Source organism: Amblyraja radiata, chromosome 2, assembly GCF_010909765.2.
Source record: "Amblyraja radiata isolate CabotCenter1 chromosome 2, sAmbRad1.1.pri, whole genome shotgun sequence".
Lineage (NCBI taxonomy): Eukaryota > Metazoa > Chordata > Chondrichthyes > Rajiformes > Rajidae > Amblyraja > Amblyraja radiata.
Window position 1 is genome coordinate 105,675,632 of NC_045957.1, and position 16,983 is coordinate 105,692,614.

The following is a 16,983-nucleotide window of genomic DNA, read 5'->3' on the forward strand; positions in this document are numbered from 1 at the left end:
CTCAACCATTTCCACTTCAGCATTATTGATGCAGATTGTAGCCCGTACTACACCTTGCTTCCTGAAGTCAAAAAACGGATACTAGCCCTTTCACCTTGCTGACATTGAGTGACAGGTTATCGTTCTGACACCATGTCACTAAGATCTCTATCTCCTTCCTGTACTCCATCTCATCATGTTTCGTGATTTGGTCCACCACAATGGTATTGTTTGTGAACTTGTAGATGGAATTACAGCCAAATTTGGCCACACGGTTGTGAGTTAAAGAGAAGCATAACGGGAGACTAAGAGCACATCCTTGCGTGTTGAGAGTTATTGTGGAGGAGGTGTTCTCACAGATCTGTGTACTGTTGAAGATTTCAATCTGAATAAGATTTCTTCTGACCCAACATAGTCTCCTGCAGTTCATTCTGAAGCATATGTGGCATTTTCTCTCTTCCAGTAGACAGTATCTCTACCTATCTACCTATTCTTACTGATTGGGGTCTTCACCAGCAGCCATAGCCTGCTCACATGCATAATAATTCTATCAATAGTTGAAGGATATTGTGAGAATTAAATTAAAAAAGTTCTATTTTGACCAGTGTAACTGAAGACTGGCTCATTTCTTTGAGAATCATACCATAGAAACAGGCCATTTGGCCCACCCATCCATGCCGACCTAGGTGCCCTTTCTAAACTAGTCCTATTTGCCTGCATTTGTCACATAACCCTCTAAATCTTTCCTATCCATGCACCTACCCAATGCTGAGAAATCAGCCATACTTGTTTTCATTGGCAATTCTGATAAAATGTCTCTTCTCATAATTTTTTTCAAGATGAGTTGTTTTAATTGACATAAACTGTTTTCAGGAAACCAGTGACATAAAGATTTTTGGCTGCAGTGGAAATTACTGTGATATTTTCCAAATGTCTTTTACAGTTGAATGTTTCAATCAAAAGTTACCTGCTGACCCTAAATTGTCTTCTGTGATTAATTCTGAATTTCCTTCCAGTAAACAGTATCTCCACCAAATAAGACATGGGATTATTGTGCTTCAATTATAAATCCAGCCTTGCCAAAGGAAGGCATGGCTAGGCAACCTTCAAATTTCCTTTTGCATTGGAGATTTGCACATAACGGTCCCTCCGGCTTGTATAGAACTGCACAGTGGTGCAGCTGGTGGGGCTGCTGCTTTGCTATACCAGAGAACCGGGTTTGATCCTGAATTTGGGTGCTGTCTGTGTGGAGTTTGCACGTTATCTCTGTGTCCGCGTGGGTATCCTGTGGGTGTTCTGGTTTCCTCCCACATCCCAGAGATGTGCATGTTGTAGGTTAATTAGCCTCTGCGAATTGCCATGAGTGTGTAGGGAGTGGATGAGAAAGTGGGGTAACATAGAATAGTGTGAATGGATGATCAATGGCTGGTGTGGACTCGCTGGGTTGCATCTTCAAACAAAATTATACTAACTGCTTACTGTTGTTTTCACATCATTATGGCTCTTCTAATTGACCATCGCAATCCTCAGGTGTGTCAAGCACCACCAGAAGAATAGAGGAAGCTGCACTGGGATGTCAGGACTTTCATATGAAGAAAGACTGGATAGACTCGGCTTGTACTCGCTAGAATTTAGAAGATTGAGGGAGGATCTTATAGAAACTTACAAAATTCTTAAGGGGTTGGACAGGCTAGATGCAGGAAGATTGTTCCCGATGTTGGGGAAGTCCAGAACAAGGGGTCACAGCTTAAGGATAAAGCTTAGGACTGAGATGAGAAAAACATTTTTTACACAGAGAGTGGTGAATCTCTGGAATTCTCTGCCACAGAATGTAGTTGAGGCCAGTTCATTGGCTATATTTAAGAGGGAGTTAGATGTGGCCCTTGTGGCTAAAGGGATCAGGGGGTATGGAGAGAAGGCAGGTACTGGATACTGAGTTGGATGAGCAGCCATTATCATATTGAATGGCGGTGCAGGCTCGAAGTCCTGAATGGCCTACACCTGCACCTAATTTCTATGTTTCTATGTTTCTATGTTTAGCCCTGGTTCTTAGAGTTGACTCCAGGTCCCTGTGCTTCAGCTAAAACAAGATAAACTTCCTGCTGATGTCCACTTAATGCCATACTTTAGGCTGAATAAATTGGCTTGGTAAAAGTGTAAATTGTCCCCAATTTGTGTAGGGAATCGTTAGTGTGCGGGGGTTACTGGTAGGCGCGGGCCGAAGGGCCTGTTTCCGCGCTGCTTCTGTAAACTAAACTAATGTTTTATTATTATTAATGTTTAGTGTTTTCTGAGTCATTCGTAACTGTCACTGTATGTCATGCTGTTACTTGTGGGCGGAGCACCAAGGCAAATTCCTTGTATGTGAATACTTGGCCAATAAACTTACTTACTTACTTAAATGCCTTTGACATTAAGACACCATTTAAGTCTGACATCAAGGAGCCCTGGGGAACTCAATATGTTTAATGGTGAAATCTTCCTTGGCCAAAGTGAGGCGTGAGGAGAAAGCCAACCTGTTGGAGTTCTTTGAACACAGACAAATTAGGCATTTTAGTCATCATGGATGTGTTGAGCAAAGGGGCTGTACCAACTCTATGATGAAGTAACGAGTGTGGTAGATGAAAGGGAACTATCAGATGTGCCATTCTTAGATTCATTGACAATGCCCACACTAAAGGTTATTGCAGAATTCAAAAACTCAAGGTGTCCGAGGTTACCTGGATCTGATCTAACTATCTCCGGGTGGGGTTTCGGCCCGAAACGTTGCCTATTTCCTTCGCTCCATAGATGCTGCTGCACCCGCTGAGTTTCTCCAGCATTTTTGTGTACCTTCTGATCTAATTAGTAAGGCGGCATGGTGCCACAGCGGTAGAGTTGCTGTTTTAAAGCACCAGAGACCAGGGTTCGATTCTGACTATGGGTGCTGTCTGTACGGAGTTTATACGTTCTCCCTGTGACCGCATGAGTTTCCTCTGGGTGCTCTGGTTTCCTCCCACACTCCAAAAACATATAGGTTTGTAGGTTAATTCGCTTTGGTAAAAAATACCCCTTGTGTGTGTGTAGGACAGTGTTAGTGTACGGGGTGATCGCTGGTTGGTGCGGACTCGGTGGGCCGAAGGGCCTGTTTCTGCGCTGTACCTCTAAAGTCTAAAACGTAAGAATCAAAGAAAACGTTTGTTCTGGTTGGTAAGATGTAATACATGGTGTGCCACAGGGATCAGTTTTTTTTACCATTTACATAGATGACTTGAGCGAAGCAATCAAAAAGAGTACACAGAAACCAGTCTGATTGATCTTTCTTTATTGCACCACTGAGAAATCTACTCAAAGTATGCCCCCTTTGAAGAAGTTCTCCTCCTTTCTCTCACCGCAGAAACTGACTGACTCGTTGAGTTCCACCGGCACTTTGTTTGTCCAGAGACAGAAAAAAACCCCGAGTTAACTGAAGTTGGAGAATTCATCGTTGAGTGCTTAGGGCTGCAATATGTCCAGACTGAAGATGAGGGGTTGTTCGTCAAACTTGCATTGGGGCTCATTATAACAGTGCAGGAGGACACAGATGGAACGGGCAGCGTGGGAATGGGATGGTGGATATATAAAGTGACAGCTCCGGGTTACCCCTGCAAAAATGCACAGAGCAGAGAACCAGGGACTGCCGTTTAAAAACGAGTTACACGTTTTTTTCTTCGCTCAGGTGGTGGACAGTCCTCTCAAAGGGCAATGGAAATAAAATCTCAGACTATTTAAAAAAAAAGCAGAGGTGGAAAGATTATTGACAAGCAAAAGATTGGCGGGAGAGAGGAATACAGAAATTACAATCAGATCGACCATGAGTCTATTACGTGGCAGAGCAGGGAGAGACGGGCTGAATGTCCTTCTGCTGCTCTTAATCCGTCCGCTGCTCCTAATTCATGTTTGGATGTTGATATATTTAATCTTAGTGCTAAGGATCTCCAATAAGAGGAATCCCGAGGCTGAATCCCGGTTCAGGTCATCTCCAGCAGCTTCAGAAATCAGTTCAGATAATCTGATTTATCCTGCCACTTCTATTTATCAATTGGTCCCACAATCTAGACATAGAACATTGTACAGAATACATTCCAGCACAGGAACGGGCCTTTCGGCCCACAATGTCTGTGCAGAACACGATGTCAAGATAAAATATTCTCATGTGCCTGCACATGATCAAAGTTTGCGGTGTGTTTTCAGCATGTTGTATTATCCATGATTGTTAAAATCATTTTTCTAGTGTCTCAATAATTCATACTCCACCTATCCAAAAAGAAGACTTCAATAACATATAGATTTAGACGTGTCTAAATAAAAGTTAAAGTTACGAGAAGATGCAAGTAAGAATTTCATTGTTTTGTTTCGGGATATATGGCAAATTGACTTTTGAAATACTTAGCGGGTCAGGCAGTATCTGTTGAAGAAATTGCTAATGCGTCAGGTCGACGACCGTTCAGCAGTTACTGATTCATTTCTCTGTGTTTTTTCAGCATGTTGCTTGTTTTTAAATCATATTTCTATTATTCAAAAATAGTCACAAAAAGCTGGAGTAACTCAGCGGGACAGGCAGCATCTCTGAAGAAAAGGAATAGGTGACGTTTCGGGTCGAGACCCTTCTTCAGACTCATTATCATTATCCGATTTTGTTAAAGTCATATTTTCTACTTTTGCCGCTAGCCCGTGCTAAATAACGTCGATCTACTGCATATACAAGAGCAGTACTTTGTGAACAATTAAAAGTGAATTGGACCTGTTAAGCAGAAGTGTGCAAGCAAGGGAGATTTATTGCAGAGCTAGTAATTCGCAAATCTCTCTTACGACGATACAATCGCAGTTTTAGGTCGGAATTTGACTTTAGGAGTGAATTTGAGAAATTAGACGGTTATAAATCATTTCCAAACAAAAATATTGGCTGGTGAAAATTGCGCTTAAAAATGGCATGAAATGTAATTGCCTGGTTTACAAGGAAGGTGTTAATGGGCAAATCAGTCTTGACGCGAACCAAAACTGTGGACCAAAATGCATCGATGGGTTTTCTCATTCCTTCTTCGCGTGTACAGATTCAACTAAAAACAAGATCCCACAATCCAATCTGAATGTTGTAGTTTGGGTTAAAATGACAGAACGAATCCCCTCCGCACAGCATTGCCCCGAGCTCCTTCATGCCACTTTGAGTCAACCATCTGTGGGATATCCCGGTCGGGGGTGGGCGATACATTTAAGTGAAAGATTGCCCGGGATTAGTGTGGCCACACTTGAGCCCGGGATAAGATTAGGGATTAGTTTTGTTGCTCTTCACCACCATAAAAGGACAGCTTTTTATTGACGCGGGCGGCGCGGGGTAGCCTCCTCCCTCCTTCCCTTCCCGCCCCGGTGCTGTCCAGATGAAGGAGGAGGGAGCCGAGAGGAAGGTCTGACTGCGCCCCCACCCACCCACCCACCCACGCCACTGACAGCCCGGGCTTGCACACCTAGCTCAACCCCCGGGGTGGTGGACACCGAGCCTGCCGGCAGCTCTCGCCGGGACCGCGATGAGCGCTCGCCGCCGCCGCCAGGAGGTCGTGGTCCGGAGCCAAGCGCTCTGCTCCCCGCTGCTACTGCTGCTGCTGCTGCCGCTGCTGCTGCCGCTGCTCCCGGGATGTGCTGCCTTCAACCTGGACACCGAGCAGCCCACTGTCTACAGCGGACCCCAGGGCAGCTACTTCGGCTACTCGGTGGATTTCTACTCACCCGTTAAAAACACGTGAGCAGCGTTGCCCCCTTTGATAAGCAACAAGGCAAAAATAAACTTTAAAGAGTTGCCAAACTCCACATCTTGCTGTTGCAAAGAATGTTGTATCCTCCGCACCGCTTTCAACGATGAGTAGTTTAATGAATGTTCATTAGTCACTGATAGACCTGCCCAGTTATTTACTGGAGAGACAGATGTTTGATTAACACTGATGTTAATAACCTGTGATTTTAATTTTAAATCTGTGTTTTTGTTTTGTTTGGGGGTCATCTGCAGTGTCAGTGTACTTGTAGGAGCTCCGAAAGCTAACACGACTCAGCCGGGGATAGTGGAAGGAGGAGCGGTGTACTTCTGCGGCTGGCCACCAGGAGGTGCTCCTTGCAGCCCGATCCCGTTCGACAGGAGCAGTAAGTGTAGAGTGCACTGATGTTCAGGCAGCAAGCCCTCGCCGCCGCTCCCATCCACTCTCTGACTTATTCCTTCCTCTCCCGCTGAGCTTCAAACGGACTCGCTGTCTGTACAAAAGCCCCAGGAAAACCCCACTCGCCTGGTAGCACTTTACTTCTCCCTGCTAAGTTTCACTACGGGCGCAGGCAGAACTAGTACTTAAGGTGCACAAGGAGATCCATGGTCCCCGCACGTACTACGATTTGGTTCTTTTTCTATACCTTCTTAAGTAATCGTCTGCATGCAGTTTTAATTTATAGCAATGTTACAACATTTTGAGATTTAAAAAATCAAGTCTACAATTTATCCCATCAGATAAAGCATAAAAATAAGTTTAATTTGACACCTAATTCACTTTGATATCTTCAGTATTAAAAAACGTTATGGCCATTTTCATACTCGGAAATTAGCATCTTATTCCCTATTGCTTCTCCATTGACTTAACTCAAAAGCTGTGATCTAGGACAGTCAATAGCCCATAACTTTCTTAAAAATTAACAGAACTGAATGAAATGTTCCGTTATTATAGATTGAAGCATTCTGAAACAAATATGAAACAATGTTACTTGGATGACCTGAAATTAAAGCATATAATTAGTTAGTTACCTAATTGTAGCTAATTACAAAATTCAATTACTAGATCTAAACATCTATCCATTTCTTAAGAAAAGGTTGACATTTTTAAATAGCTGGTGTCCAAATAAAATGCACACAAGAATTCACAATATAACATGATTTTTAAATCTCATTGTCATGAATTTATAGGCCAAATGAAAGGAATTTAATGTTTAATTCCCGTAAATTAATGGCCATTTAAATCATCTTGCGAGTGGGTTTTTGTGGAATGCGATCGATTGCAACGTTGTGGATGCGGCAAATTCTAACCCCATATCGGCAGAAAAAACACTGCGGATTCGTATGGGGCCAAATTCACATTTTCGCCAATTAAATTTGGATTAAAGTCATCCTAAGAAGCAAGTTTATATGTAAAATAGACGACTTACATTATGTTTTGTCCGCCACGTGAGATCCATCCCGTTGTAGGCGTTGAGGGCATTCGAAGTAGCTTTTTTATTTTACTACAGCGATTAAATTGTCCCGCGTTTTTTTTTTTAAACTTCCGACAAGGGAAGTCGGAACGATTTTTCTGCTTCAGCTAGCAGCCCGAGAAAATATATCTCGGACAGGCAGGAGAAAACGGCATTTTAATCCCACCCCCCACCCCCCCCTCAAAGGCAGCAAAGTCGCGCACACAGCCAGTGGCAGAACTGCAGCGCCGCTGAAGGTAAGTATTGTAACATTGCTATAATTTAACCACTGCCTCGCAAACATGCAGTTTAAATTCTATCTATACCTCGCAAACACGCAGTTTAATTTCTATCTTTACCTCACAAACATGCAGTTTGAATTCCATTTCCATCTCGCAAACATGCAGCATTACTTTCATTTCTACCGGTGAATGTTGTGTAAAACATGTGTAGAGTTATCTCCACAATTTATTTCTTACCTTCAAGTCGCTTATGCATCAACTTTATTGCGAATTCAAATATGATAATTTGGCTGAAAATGATTCCAAAACTGATACCATTCATAACATCAGTTATTTAAATATGTTACAGTGCCCTCCATAATGTTTGGAACAAAGACCCACCATTTATTTATTTGCCTCTGTACACCACAATTTGAGATTTGCAATAGAAAAAATCACATGTGGTTAAAGTGCACATTGTCAGATTTTAATAAAGGGTATTTTTAATATATTTTGGTTTCACCATGTAGAAATTACAGCAGTGTTTATACATGGTCCCCCCATTTCTGGGCACCATAATGTTTTGGACACAGCAATGTCATGTAAATGAAAGTAGTCATGTTCAGTATTTTGTTGCATATCCTTTGCATGCAATGACTGCTTGAAGTCTGTGATTCATGAACATCACCAGCTGCTGGGTGTCTTCTCTGGTGATGCTCTGCCAGGCCTGTATTGCAGCCATATTTAGCTTGAGCTTGTTTTGGGGGCTGGCCCCCTTCAGTTTTCTCTTCAGCATATAAAAGGCATGCTCAATTGGGGCTGAGTTTTAGGTGATTGACTTGGCTACTCAAGAATTGACCATTTTTTAGTTTGAAAAACTCCTTTGTTGCTTTAGCAGTATGTCTGGGATCAACGTCTTGCTGTAGAATGAACCGCCAGCCAATGAGTTTTGAGGCATTTTTTGAACTTGAGCAGATAGGATGTGTCTATACACTTCAGAATTCATTATGCTACTACCATCAGCAGTTGTATCATCAATGAAGATAAGTGAGCCAGTACCTTCAGCAGCCATACATGCCCAGGCCATAACACCCCCACCACTGTGTTTCACAGATGAGGTGGTATGCTTTGGATCTTGGACAGTTCCTTCTCTCCTCCATACTTTGCTCTTGCCATCACTCTGAGATCAGTTAATCTTCATCTCATCTGTCCACAAGACCTTTTTCCAGAACTGTGGTTGCTCTTTTAAGTACTTCTTGGCAGACTGTAACCTGGGTATCCTATTTTTGCAGCTAACCAGTGGTTTGCATCTTGCAGTGTAGCCTCTGTATTTCTGTTCACAAAGTCTTCTGCGGATAGTGGTCATTGACAAATCCACACCTGACTACTGAAGAGTGTTTCTGATCTGTGGACAAGTGTTTGAGGATTTTTCTTTATTATAGAGAGAATTCTGTCATCAGCTGTGGAGGTCTTCCTTGGCCTGCCAGTCCCTTTGCGATTATTAAGCTCACCAGTGCTCTCTTTCTTCTTAATGATGTTCCAAACAGTTGATTTTGGTAAGCCTAAGGTTTGGCCGATGTCTCTAACAGTTTTATTCTTGTTTCTCAGTCTCATAATGGCTTCTTTGACTTTCATTGGCACAACTTTGGTCCTCATGTTGATAAACAGCAATAAAAGTTTCAAAAGATGATGGAAAGATTGGAGAAAGGACTAGGTGCTGAGAACTCGCTTATACCTGCATTAAGGAGGCATTTAAACACACCTGAGCAATTACAAACACCTGTGAAGCCATGTGTCCCAAACATTATGGTGCCGTGAAATGGGGGGACTATGTATAAACACAGCTGTAATTTGTAGATGGTGAAACCAAAATGTATAAAAATACCCTTTAATAAAATCTGAGAATGTGCACTTTAACCACCTGTGATTTTTTCTATTACAAATCTCAAATTGTGGAGTACAGAGGAAAATAAATAAATGATGGGTCTTTGTCCCTAACATTATCGGGGCACTGTATATGTTTGCAGTCATGGCATAAAAATGTATCACCCCAACAACATCTCACATTAGATTAAAAAACATTGATTTAATTATATAAAATGAGAATGGAAAAGCCATTCTTCTCACTGCCTGAAAATTAGAATAGAGATGTGTTTTAAGTTATACCTATTTATTTATTTTTAAATAAATAACAGGCATTTTTGTTAAAAATTATTTATACAATTGCATCAAAGTGAAAGTAAGATAGAAAACGAAAATGAATTTCATACATGAATTTCAGTCATGAGAAATAACAGTTTATAAATACTTAAACCCACCATAAAACACTGTTCAGTCAGTTTGTTTGTGTATAAATCTTCAAGTATCTTGTAAAATGATCTGTAAGTCTTGCTGGCAGAGTACACTAACAAAGCAATTTTGTGCAAGACTGGGATCATCGGCTGAAGAAGGATAAGGTAGAGCAGGGATGGCAGATTGCTAAATATCTGATCACTGGGAAACAGAAGAAGCAGGCATGGTACTTAAATTGAATTTAACATCTGTTGACAACTTTTTTATTACGTGCTTGAGTTAATGCTGTACATGGACAGTCAGGCACTCCTCCTGCTTAACAGTTCATAAGGAAGCTCATGGACAGGGAGTGAAATTGGGGAAGGTGAACATGTGGAAAATGAGTTTGCTTCAAAAAGAGAGGGGTTGAGGAATTGTCTGCTTTTTATTAAAGACTGAAAAGCATCATAATTGGAGCTGATTTTTTAACCAGATGGTTCCTTTTATGTTGACATCTGCAAAGTATACGTTGAACAAAGTTGCAGAGATATATTGGGGGTGTGTACATATAATTAAATCACGAACAAGGACATATTCTTGAAAAAGCAATGAGAGAAATCCATATTCTGTCAGCAAAAAAGTAATGTTTTAGTATTTTAGTATGTCGCATTTAAATCATCTGAAAACATTGGAGCCTAAGAACATAAGGGATAGAAACAGGAACGGGTCATTTGTCAGGCAAATTCTCTGGAGAAAAAGGATGGGTTTTGGGTCGGAACCCTTCTTCAGACTTGTCCTAGCTCACTTAGGTAGTGAATTCCAGGGATCCTCTACACTATCAATGAATGATTCGTTCTCATCTCAGTCTTGGATGCCCAACTACTTATTTTGTGACTCCAGACAAGGCAAATATACACTCCACATTTCCTTCTTAACCTGTCAATCCCAGTAAGAATCGTGTTTGTTCCATTAAGATCGCAAATAAATATTTGAAAGTATCATCCCAGCATTGATACGTGGAAAAATCTATCATTTGTTTATTATAATTTGTAATTAACAAAACAGAGCTTTACATTTTTGATGTTAACCATATAACCATATAACAATTACAGCAAGGAAACAGGCTATCTCAGCCCTTCTAGTCCGTGCTGAACACTTACTCTCACCTGGTCCCATCTACCTGCACTCAGACCATAACCCTCCATTCCTTTCCCATCCATATACCTATCCAATTTATTTTTAAATGATAAAATCGAACCTGCCTCCACCACTTCCACTGGAAGCTCATTCCACACTGCTACCACTCTCTGAGTAAAGAAGTTCCCCCTCATGTTACCCCTAAACTTTTGTCCCTTAATTCTCAAATTATGTCCTCTTGTTTGAATCTTCCCTACTCTCAATAGAAAAAGCTTATCCATGTCAACTCTGTCTATCCCTCTCATAATTTTAAAGATCTCTATCAAGTCCCTCCTTAACCTTCTGCGCTCCAAAGAATAAAGACCTAACTTGTTCAACCTTTCTCTGTAACATTAGGTGCTGAAACCCAGGCAACATTCTAGTAAATCTCCTCTGTACTCTCTCTATTTTGTTGGCATCTTTCCTATAATATGTTAGCAAAATCTCTCATCGTAAAAATGACACTAAATACAAAATAATGTTCCCCGTGATTGATGATTCTTAATAATGCAGAAGAAGTTGTGATTTTAAATGGTGAGATTGATTTAAAATAGTGTGACAATGCAATTGTATACTTATGACCGGTGACAGAGAATCTTGGACATGAAACATTAGCTTTGTTTCTCTTTTCACTTGACCTGCTGAGTGTTTCCATCTTGTTCTGTTTTTATACGTAATCATATAATGTGCAAAATATCTCAGTGAAACAAAATAGTGTGAACATTATAAATTCAATCTAATTTCAATGTTTTACTGCCTGTAAAAGAAAATCTTAACACACTTGAAGGCAAGCATAATATCTCTTTCCAATGTCAGGTAACAGAATCATCAGGATTAATGGCACAAGGGAACCTGTTGAATTCAAGTCCAATCAATGGTTTGGAGCCACAGTTAGATCTCATAAAGAAAGTGTTGTGGTAAGTAATTGGAACTTTATGTCACAGCTTCTTGGATCAGTTGGATGTGTGCTCTGATATTCTGTATTCTTAGTTGGCTATGTTACTGGTTCTTGCTACTGAAATTTGAGAATGGTAAATAAGATTGTATGTTACCTATTTCTTTAGGGTCACATTGTAAAAATGTTGTATGCGGCAGAAAAATGAATCACTGGAGTGTTGTAAAGTTCAGATCTGTTTTCCACCTTCTGGTTACCATTTGTTTTGTTTCATTTTTACAAAAGCAGAAACTATGAACCTAGTATTCATTGGACAGCTTTATGAATTGGCTGAATGAATAAATTAACAATTCTGCAGATGATAAAGCTGATATTCTCAAATAAGCTTCATTGTCTACTAGTTGTTGATATTTTGTCTGAATCTTCCCCATTATATATTGTATTTTTTCTTTCAAAGATATAAAATGTAAAATAGATCTTTATGATATAAAGCTTGTATAAGGAATGTTTAACTTACAATGACACATTTGCTGTGGAAGGACTGGTGATTTTTAATTTGGGACAAATTACTGGGTGAAGGGTCAATGGGGGAAGACCGCAATCTAGGGTCCTTCTGCTGCTGGACATAGAAGGCCTGAGTCTGGTAGGGACACCCCTCACACAAAGGAAAGGATATGAAGCCAGGGGGGCCACATGAATGGCAAAGGTGTTTTGAGTACTACCACCGAGTATGAAATTAGTAATATTGAACATACAGACACTATGAATGTATTAAGAGTTTTTGCATGTTTTTGGTTTTGTGTGTTTTTTTAATTACGAATAATGTTTATTTTTGAAATAAGAAAGAACTGGGTGAAATCATACCAATGCAAGCACATTTGGGGTGGAATGGTGGCACAGTGGTAGAGTTGCTGCCTCACAGCACCAGAGATCGGGTTCGGTCCTGACCTCAATGACTGTCTGCGCGGAGTTTGCACGTTGTCACTGTGACCATGTGGGTTTTCTCCGGCTGCTCCAATTTCAACCCACGTTCCAAAGATGTGCAGGTTTGTAGGTTAATTGGACAAGAAGGCTCTTCACTCGCCCCCCCTGCAGGAACTATACATCAGGAGGTGCAACTTCAGAGCCAATAAAATCAAATCATGGGAGACCCCTTCCACCCATGCAACGGACTGTTCCAGCTGCTACGGTCAGGCAAACGCCTCCGTTGCCATGCTGTGAGAATGGAGAGGTTGAGAAGGAGTTTCTTCCCAGAGGCCATTCGGACTGTAAATCTCACCAGGGACTAACTTTACTGAACGTTTTTCCTTCCAATATTTAATATGTAAAAGAATATGTGTGTGTTTATGATTGTGTTTATAGTTTGTTTGGTTGTTTGTTTGTTTGTCTTTTTGCACAAAGTCCGAGAACATTGCCACTTTTCATTTCACTGCACATCTCGTATGTGTATGTGATTAATAAACTTGACTTGACTTGACTTCTGTAAACTACCCCCAGTGTGTATGATGTTAAAGTGGGATAACATAGAACTAGTGTATGGGTGATCAATGGTTGTCTGGACTCGGGTGGGGTGGGGGGTGGGGAAGAGCCTGTTATCATGCTGTATCGCTAAACAAAACAAAACATTATTCAACAACTCATGGTTATATAAACTTGCCAGAGTAAAAGTGTTGGTGTTTGGTGAAAAACAAATTAATTGCTATTTCGCTTAACTGATTTTTAACTGATCATTTATAGGCTTGTGCCCCAATGTATAATTGGCGTGCCCTTAAATTGACTGAAGAGAAAGATCCAGTGGGCACCTGTTATGTGGCAATTCAGGATTTCAGTGCTTATGCAGAATATTCACCATGTCGTTCTGGTAGGTCAAGATTAAGCGCACGTGCATAATTTAATCTCTTTCAAACATTCACTTTTTCTTCATCTGATGGTTAATTTTACATATTTTTTATTGTGGAGTAAATCTCGGTTGTCTATATCAAATAATTGAAAAAAATTACTGATGATATTTATTCAAAATATTGACCTGAAATGTAGTGACTTGTGTGCTGTTAATTCAGATCAGAACTGCTGACATTCAACCATTGAAACGTGTTTTATTTATTCATTTGTGAGGTGTGGACATCACTGGCAATGTGGCACTTATTGTTGAGACACAAAGAACTACAGATGCTGAAATCTTGAGCAAAACACAAAGTGCTGGAGTATCTCAGCGGGTCAGGCAGCATCTGCGGAGAGAATGGACAAATTACGTTTCCGATCGGCACACTTCTTCAGACTGAAGTTACTCCAGTACTTTGTGTTTTATGTGGCATTTATTGTTCATCTGTTATTGCCCCAAACTGAAGAGGCCGTTTAGGGTGAAGCAAATAGGCCAGGCCAAGTGACTGAGGTGTCAATGGGAAGCACTTTGAGACCAGTGACCACAGTTCCATTAGTTTTTAAATGGTTAAGAAAATGGACAGAACTGCTTCATAAGTTAAAATTCTAAATTGCGGCAAGAGAAATGTTGACAGCATCAGACAGAAGCTTACAAAAGTTGATTGGAGTAAGTTGTTTGCAGGTAAAGAAATCCCAGGTATGAGTGGGTTAACATATGATGAGCATTTGATGGACTGGGCCGGTACTCGCTGGAGTTTGGAAGAAATGAGGGGAGACCTCGTTGAAAAGTACAGAATAGTGACAGGCTTGGATAGAGTGGATGTGGAAAGGATGTTTCCACTAGTGGGAGAGTCTAGGACAAGAGGTCATAGCCTCAGCATTAAATGAACTGGTTAAGGCAGGTAGAACAGTTGAGGGATATTTGGCCAGGTACATGGATAAGGCAGATTTGGATGGATATTGGTCGAACACAGGCAAATGGATGGATACTTAGTTGGCATGAAAGCATTGGGCCAAGGGGCTTGTTTCCGTGCTCTATGACTATGTTTAAAATGGTTGGTGTGGAGCGCTCATTGGCCAGACTGTGGAAGGATGGCAGATTTCTTTCTCTGTCGGACATTAGTAATCAAAATGGCTTTTTATGAATCCTGGTTATTTCATGGTTACTGTTACGGAAACCAGCAAAGGCTCCGTGAAATGCAGAAATCCAACTTTCAGAATCTTATTTTGTTTGATTGCTGAATCACACATAGAATTCAGCAGTTAAATGAGGTCTTGTTGGGAATTCCCGACAGTTACATGAGGGAGTTGCCTCCTTGGCACAGGGTCTGAGACTTCATTGGGGATTTTAGACAAAAGCTCGAGGAGGCATTTAAAGGCTATTAAAATCAATGACAACCTTTACTGCCATCAAAGCCCTACCCTCAATGTTGCCCACTGTTAAAGGCTATCAGGGGTGTTTCTGATGTGTAGAGCCCTCACTACAGTTTCTGAATCCCAGCCACTGTTGGAGCTTCATGCCCAGCTCCAGGCTACAGACGATCAGCAAGACTTCCCATCATGCATATGGCTGAGCCACGCATAGTGTGAACAGACAGCAAATAAGATTCCTAGCGAAGGGACTGGTCCACAATAAGAAACAAAGTGCTGAAGTAACTCAGCGGGTCGGGCAACACTTCAGATCGGGAGCCTTATTCAGACTGATTGTAGTATGGAGGAGAAAAAAAGGAAGAGGGGTGGGGGCAAGTGGTAGGACAAAGCCTGCCAAGTGATAGGTGGATACAGGTGAGGATGTTTGAATAGCAGATAGTTGGACAAATGCCAGAGATGAAAATACAAAATTATCTAATGAGATAAGGAGAGAAGAGGAGTGAAATGTGAAACCAGCGGAAGAAATATAGGTGGAAGGGATCAGCGGGAAGGGAGAAGGGAGAAATGGGTGCATATCCAGGTGGGGCTCAGGGAAGAGATGGGGTAAAAGGAGAGGGGTGTTTGTAGGTTAATTACCTACAATTGGATAATTCAATGTTCATACAGTTTGATTTTATGCTATTCATTAAATTCAGTAAAATTAAGTAATTGTAAAATTTTCAGCTACATTCTTAAGGTTTTTAAAATATTTTTGAAGTGGTAGAATTAAAGTATTTTTGGAGGAAGTATTTCACCTAATTGTACACTATCACATCTTATGTTGTGTAAAGTTGACGAACATGCCTTCAAATTTCCAGGTGGTTCATATAAACACATAATAAATCCACTAGAGGAACAAAACTGTTTACTAGCACAATTCATGCTATTAAATTATACTGTCATATGCGGGTCAACAGATGGAATTTTTAATTGTAAATTGGTGACAGGAATGCAGTTGCATCCCTTATTACTGACGTTGTCATCATTTAGGAAAAGCTGTTCCAAATAAACAAGATTTAAGGGGCTGTCCCACTTGGGAGACCTAATCCGCGAGTTCTGGCAAGTTTGCCCTCGACTCATACTCGCAGCATGGTCGACACGAAGTCGTAGGAGGTCTTCGTAACTCTCCTTCATGCTCGAGAGTGGTCTCCGCGTACTCGAGGCCTCAGCTAGGTCGCGGTGTTTCTTTCAATATGTTAAAAAATGGCCGCGAGTAAAAAAAGGTCGCCATGGAAAAGATAGATATTTTTTTACTCGTAGGTTTAGTCGTAGTAGGTCGTAGTAGGTCGGCATGTTAGTCGTAGGTAATCGAGGGTAGTCGAATGTAGTCGAAGGTAGTCATAGATAGTCTTCATCATAGTCGAAGGGCAGTCGAAGGGAAGACAAAGGAGATAGGAGGTCGTCTTCACTCTCCACTATTCGGTGTCTAATTTTCCTGAAGTTAGTCGTAGCTAGTCGAAGTTAGTCTTCAACATAGTTGAAGGAGGTCTTCAAGATGTCATTTTTTAAAACTTTTCTAAACTCGCCAAGTGGGACAGATCCTTTACTGAACTGCAAGAGACACAAGTGTGCAAATAAGACCAGCATGTTTCCACAAAATAATGCAAAAAGCAATGGTGTTCTTCACGAGAAAGAGATAATAATTTGGAGTTGGGGTTTGACTCTTATCAATTTTAATTAAGAGGTTGCAATATTTTTCCAGCTGGTAAGTTATTCTGCTCTTCATATTCACGATGCTCCGTAGATTCACATGGGGTGGAAGATTGCAACCTTCTCGTGGTCCGCCCTGTTTCGACTAATGCAATCAACTCGACGTGCACAAATGGAAGATCAAATAGAACAAGTTGTCCAACAACTTTAGGCTGTGCACGCCACACGAAAGAAGAAGAAGAAGAAGAAGAAGATTCACACAATGGTTACACCACAAAGAGC

The 16,983-nt window shown here is 41.0% G+C and overlaps 1 protein-coding gene across 2 annotated transcripts in view; it reads left to right on the forward strand.

The window, feature by feature from the left end:
* Window positions 1-5,259: 5,259 nt before the first annotated feature.
* The window catches only part of itga8 (integrin subunit alpha 8), a 256,311-nt gene continuing 244,587 nt past the window's right edge, over window positions 5,260-16,983 (forward strand). Inside the window, exons 1-4 of one of the 2 annotated variants that reach the window (XM_033012781.1) lie at window positions 5,260-5,734; window positions 5,999-6,129; window positions 11,682-11,782; window positions 13,498-13,621. In XM_033012781.1, coding sequence (XP_032868672.1) covers window positions 5,523-5,734; window positions 5,999-6,129; window positions 11,682-11,782; window positions 13,498-13,621 — 568 coding nt within the window. In that variant the 5' untranslated portion in view covers window positions 5,260-5,522. The remainder of the gene's footprint in view (window positions 5,735-5,998; window positions 6,130-11,681; window positions 11,783-13,497; window positions 13,622-16,983) is intronic. The other variant, XM_033012773.1, reaches the window with a different exon arrangement.